General features: G+C 40.0%; 1 protein-coding gene across 1 annotated transcript; it reads right to left on the reverse strand.

Annotated features, from left to right (window-relative positions):
- Window positions 1-245: 245 nt before the first annotated feature.
- Window positions 246-5,932, reverse strand: DEFB116 (defensin beta 116). Its single transcript, XM_073011829.1, has 2 exons — window positions 5,866-5,932; window positions 246-868 (listed from the first exon to the last, which is right to left on the reverse strand). The coding sequence occupies exons 1-2, from the start codon at window positions 5,930-5,932 to the stop codon at window positions 627-629; spliced, it is 309 nt and encodes a 102-aa protein (XP_072867930.1). The 3' UTR covers window positions 246-626.
- Between the last annotated feature and the right edge of the window lie 551 nt (window positions 5,933-6,483).

The raw sequence follows: 6,483 nt of genomic DNA on the forward strand, positions 1-6,483 counted from the left end.
GCAAAATCCCTTTCCAGCACCATAACCATTAACCTCTGTCCCACATCCAGAAATGGTCCTCCAGCCTCAAAGCAGGAAGAATGCCCAGTGACAAGGCTGTTTATTCCACTTTCCACTTAGAAAATTTTACCCTAGTTTGTCCAACAAATCTCTATACTCACTTTCATCCCTCTGTCTTGTTCTGGTTCTTCCTGGGGACTCATCGTTATGGCAAACATACCAGGTTAGTTCTCTGGATATCAAACGCAGCTCAATTGTCTCTATCCTCAGCCTACAAGGTTTACTTGGAGGACTTGATCCCTCCACATGTTCACAGGAGCATCCAGACTCAATACAGTTGTCATCTTCCCTCTGCAGCCACCAGAATGGTGTCAAAACAGAACAGAAATGTGACCTTGTCCTTTCTCGGCACACCTGTATTGAGTGACGCCACTATCTTACTGGCTTTATTAGCCAGTGCCCATTCCTATACTCCATAGCTTCCCAACTCTCAGCTTAATCTCTCCAGACCAATGATGACTACCCACAGACAAAAGACACACACACAAGAAGGAATGCATTTTTTATAGGGAAAGCATTCCAGAATGGAGGAGAAGTTACTACAGAGGAGGTGACATTGGTGATATTCAAATGTGAGAGTAGCTTGAACTGTTTGCAACTGACAAGTTGGAGTTAGAGTCGTAATTCTCCTTCACATTCTTAGAACTGGTTATTTTCATAGAAAGTTTCAGGCAGCACTTTTGATCATTTGGGCAGGTTAAGTATTGGATTTCATATTCTCTGCAGGTGTTTCTGCACATGCCTTGGTAAAGCTCACATGGATTCCAAGGCTCTCGGCTCTTGCCATTGTGGGATCTGAACAGGCCACCTGGGAAAGACATAGCCATGTTTAGTTTCCATGCAGCAGTGACAATAGGGTGACAAAGCATGATTTAAAGGAACACGCCCTAAGAATATTAAGGGTACAAGATCTGGAATCAAAACTACCTAAATTCAAATCTGGGCTCTGCCATTTACCATCTCTCCCTCCTCAAGCAAGTTACTTCAGCTCTCCAGTCTTCTGTTGCATCATCTTCACAATGAGCAAAAAAATAGAGCCAAGTTCCTAAGGTTTTAGTAATGACTAGGTTAGCATATATAGTATTTTCAGAAAAGCATCTGGCACATAACAAGTAATTGAATATTAGATGGTGTTGTTGATATGAAAGTCTTCTCCTGAGAGTATGAAGTTTCAAAGAATGCCACTGCGAGCACATATGTCCCAAGTGCCTGCAGAGATCTGTGCCCCTCACACACAGCTAATCAGAGGCAGCCAGGATCTACTCTGAGATAGCACACAAATATTTAAGCCAGTGTGCATGCATGCCTTTATCCTCTGAAACATAGGCGCAAACAAGTACTACACTTGTCTCTCTTTGTACATTGGACTTACAGAAACAGGTACTGTGCATACATGGGCAGCATACTAGCATATACACAGACCCATGTATACAACCCACTTTATTCACAGATCCACATTCTCACATAAATTGAGCATGTGTGCTCACTGTACAAACCTCCACCATGCACTTTCCACATATTGCTAATCCAGGTGTGTACATGAGTGAACATAAGCTCTTTGCCTGAAAATACCCCAGTGACAAAGTTCCTGACACTTAATCAGCATTATATAAATATTAGTCATCAATAGTATTACTTACCTATTTAATGTTCTACAGACAAAGGAGCAATTAGAAAGAAATATTAACAATCGCTACCATGTACTGTGGTATGGTCCAGCATCAACCACGTACAGGCATTTTGCAAATGATAGCTCACTGAACCTCATAAAAACCTGCTGTTATCTTCACTCTTTGATGAAGACACTGAGGCTCAAAGAGATGCTTTGTTTTGTCTGCATTCTTATAGCTTATACTTGATCAAACCAGTATTCAATTTCTGGTCTACATGACATCAAGCCCATGCTCTTTTCTCTCTGTGTCACATTGCCTCTCTGTGATAGGGTTTCCAGGAGAAAATGGCATCATCCTTCATCATGTCTACACACATTCAAGGACCTTTTCAACCATCCCCCTGCGCCCTCATTCCACACCCATTTATGAACACTCACTCCGTGTCAGGCCATGGACTCAGTGCTAAGTAGATAGAGGTCTCCAATTAATCAAATGTATTCACTATTAACATTAATGAAAATGGGACAAAGCAAGTATAATATTTCTTGCAGGGAAAAAAATGAATACTTTGCTAATTTTTAGATTAGAAAAAGTAAAATGCCCAATTTTAGGTGAAGTTGGAGAATGGGAAGAGAAATAAAGAAGAGGGAAATGCCTCCATGGCAGATATCCCATAACATTTGGGTACTGGTGTGTGTATAAACTGCCCTAGGAATCCAGAGAGGGATCTCAACTGCTCCAACACCAACCAGCCTGCTGGTCAACCAGAGGAAGGAGGTTGAAAATGATGCTGATTCATCCATGCTCCAGCACGATGACATCACTGTGTTTCCCACCTTAATCTTCACCCTTATCATGGGACCTGCATGCTCTCTCTCTCTCAGCACCATTATACTTATGGGAGAAGAAGATCTGCAGAGGGCCTCCCCCAAGTGACATCCACACTGTTCTGGCTAACACTTGACCTCTAGGACTTTTCCTTTCTACCAAACACACTGGAGGGCAGTTGGAGACCCAAGAGCTCCTGTCTGCAGTCACTGGAGGGATGGATAGAAACATAGATACCAAGAATAAGCAATGGGGAAACTGCCTTTTCCTCATTCTCTCCACATGGAAAGTGGGTCAAGGCCAGCCCAAGAGGGTTCTGCCTACAGTGACTCAATAAATTTTTAAAATAAAAATAAAGATTTTTGTCATAGATAGTTACAGTTTCTTACTCCTACTTTTCTAACCTTAGATCGCCCTGCATCATCACAAATTTTGACACCCACATCAAATTAATGTCAACTTTGATAATCTCTCCATCTTCCAACTGAAGTCAGAGAGGACCAACTTTTGCATTTCAGCATATAGTCTCTGGCCCTCTGCACAATGCTATATTTTAACTCTCTGGACTCCGTCTCTCCATGTCAGAAAATGGGAATGGGAGAGTTTGCACCAAATCAGGAAGTCTCCACTGTGTTTGTGAAAAAGGAAGTTAATAAGATGTCATACTTCAAAATAACCTGGGAAATTTTTAAGTATATTCATACCAAGTCTCTAGAATTTCTGATTCAGTATATCTAAGGAGATGCCAGAGCAAGGGTGCTTTGTAAGAGTTCCCCGGAAAATACTAATGGGCTCCTGTTCGCAGCAAAAGCCACAATTCTGCCTGGCCTTCTCACATTCAGCTATAGACATGGCCCAGCTCATGTTTCCCCACTGGAAGTGTTTCAAAAGCAAATTAAAATGTCTTAAGTCAAAAAACAAAAGATACGCTCTGGACCTTTTTAAAAATTCCATTCCGAGTCAAAATCAATGTGATATATTATTTCTCTGCCTGCTGTGCAACCAAACATGATCCTCTCCCATCTAATTTCTAAGGTTCTTTCTACTCATATACATTTATTAGCCATGATTCATTACATGTTCATTCATTCAATAAGAATTTGCTAAAGCCTACTCTATTCAACACACTCAGCTCAACATCAGAAATGTGTAGATTTAAAAGACAAGATCTTGGCTTTCAAACAGTTTAATTTCATATGCATACATTTGGGAAGATGAAAGGAAAAATTTGTTTGGATTGCCCTAATAGAAGAGGTTGTCCAGAACTGTTCCTGCTCATAAATTCTGCCAAGTAAAATTACTCAATAATTATTAAGGAAGCTACACTATGTACAACTCTTGAAGCATAGAGTGCTGTCTTTGTTTTTGTTGTTGTTGCTTCTTGCAAACCCACCTGTGGTTTCTACCACCATTAGAAATGAGAACTGAGCTTTACTGAGCATGAGAACAAGTGTCTCTCGAACAAGGGGATAAAAGAAGCTGAGAAATAAGGAGGAGAATGTGAAATAGAAGGAATATGGGAAAAGAAAGGAGGAAAGGAAGAAGAAAAACAGAGGGAGAAAAAAGGGGAAGAGTAGGAGAAACCTCTAGATCAGATGAATCTGAACTCACTGTCAAGAAAGGAAGAACAATCTTGGTTTTCAATAGAAGAACTGAAACTGCTGCCATATCTCTCTGTATATGCCAAGATATGACAGGAGACACTTCCGAACATTCCAGTCTCCTGATTTCCTCTATCCTAGCCATCCACAGTCACATCTGTTATTCTTCAGTGCCCTTGAAAATCACACTTAAGAAACTTTCTTCAGAATTTGAAAACAATACTGGACATTTTTCATCCAATGTTTATTCTCCCCTTTTCTTTATTTAAACCGCTTTGTTGAAGTATGATTGGCACACAAAAAGCTATACATATTTAATTTATACATTTTGATGAGTTTGGAGATAAGCATACATTACACCCACAAAACCATCATCACAATCTATGCCATAAACCTATTCACCCCTAAAAGTTTTCTCCCACTATCTTATTTATTATTTTTTGTATATCAAATCTTATTTTAGAACACTTAACTAAAATCCACTCCCTTAGTAATTTTTGAAATGTCCATCACAGTACTGTTAACTATAGGAACTGTGTTGTACAGTAGATTTCTAGGACATATTCTTGAGAGTATAGTGTCTTCAATAAATGTATTGGGAAAACTAGATACCTACATGCAAAATAATAAAATTGGATATTTATCTTACACCATACACAGAAACAAATTCAAAATGGATTAAAGATTTAAATCTAAGACCATAAAACTCTTAGAAGAAAACATAGAGAAAAACTTCTTGACATTGGCCTTGGGAAGGATTTTCTGAATATGACACCAAAAGCACAGGCAACAAAAGCAAAAATAAACAAGTGGATTGCAGCAATCTAAAAAGTTTCTAAACAGCAAAGGAAACAGTCTACAAAATGAAGACACAACCTACAGAATGGGAGAAAATATTTGCAAACCATATATCTGAGAAAGAGTCAATATTCTCCTTATTTCAATAGCCATAGCCCTGCTGTGATGAATCCAACTGTCTTACTCAAGCTTAATCACCCCTAAACCCAGGCTAAATCAATCCCTGCCCAGATAAACCTCACATACCCACAACTGAATAAGATACCCACTTTAGGCAAACACTAACTACAACTCAAGCCGTATCTCTTCTAATAACCACCCAAAGCCCAGTTGCAAAACATACAAACATAACACTATCCAAGCCACCCAACCCCAATTCACAGCATCAATCTAAAACACAGCCCAACTACAAATCTCTCTATACCCCATCTTCCACTTGCACCAACTCTACCCCCAGCTCCATTCAAGAAAAAATACCATCTCCTCTCTACACTACACCAAAACATCTGTTCAGCCCAACCTATAAATACAATTATTCACCCCATGCTCATCCCCACTCACTTTTTGGATATTACCCTATCTCTAAGGTCTTACAACCTCCCCACCTCAACTCCCTATCCAACTCCAAACTGCTATACTCCTCCTACGGCTCCTCAACTTGCACACAGTCTCTCACCTAACTCATGAATTAAGCCCCCACCCAACGACAGCACTACCTAAAATGTTCCATGCTTAGACTGTCCACTATGTCAAGAACAACAATCTCTTAAATGTGTCTTGGCAAAGCAGAACCAGAGGAGATCTTTACATGAAATTAACCTTGGGAGTAACATCTGTGACCCATCTGAGACCAGAAAAGGCTTTAGGTGTTGCCCACTATATGTGAGTACAAGTCACTGCAGAGGTCACCAAGATACCAGTACCACATGCAAGACCCCAGAACCTTTGAGAGAGGCCTGAGTTACCTGGAGTCTTTTGAGCCAGGATCATAAGGATGACAATGGTCATTAAACAGGGCTTCATGACTGACATGTTCCAACAGAATGAAAGGCTGTGTTGCAGGTGACCGAACAGAGATCATTGTAGCAGAGCAGTAGCCCACCTTTATTAGTTTTGGAAATGGATCAGGGTTGTGTGCAGTGAACTAAAAGGGATGGGAGATAACTGAGGTCAGGCAGGCAGAAGGACAACATGTATCACTTATCTGAGCTTGATACTCTGTGTAAGTGTGGGAGACTTGCCAGCAGTGCTCATGCCTGGGTGGGTCTTTCTTCCCATTAAGAAACAAAGACAAATTAGAGCCAGTTGGCATTTTGTGTGAAACAAATTTGAATGAATGAATCAACCAAGCAAGCAAGCAAACTTGGAAAAACTTATAAACAATTGGATAAGAAATAAGCACTTGTATACCTATGTGAGGCACATGTGTACCTATGTAACAAACCTGCATGTTCTGCACATGTACCCCAGAACTTAAAGTATAATTGTAAAAAAAGAAATAAATAATTATTTTTAACTATAGTCATCATGCTATCCCCATAGAACACCAGAACTTATTCCTCATATCTAACTGAAAGTTTGTA

Source organism: Chlorocebus sabaeus, chromosome 2 (genome assembly GCF_047675955.1).
Source record: "Chlorocebus sabaeus isolate Y175 chromosome 2, mChlSab1.0.hap1, whole genome shotgun sequence".
NCBI lineage: Eukaryota > Metazoa > Chordata > Mammalia > Primates > Cercopithecidae > Chlorocebus > Chlorocebus sabaeus.

Excerpts from the sequence above, each read along its gene's own strand:
- DEFB116 (XM_073011829.1), bottom strand. The coding sequence starts at position 5,932 with ATGTCAGTCATGAAGCCCTGTTTAATGACCATTGTCATCCTTATGATC. Across the intron at positions 869-5,865 it reads CCTGGCTCAAAAGACTCCAG|GTGGCCTGTTCAGATCCCAC; the intron begins GTAACTCAGGCC and ends TGTCTTTCCCAG.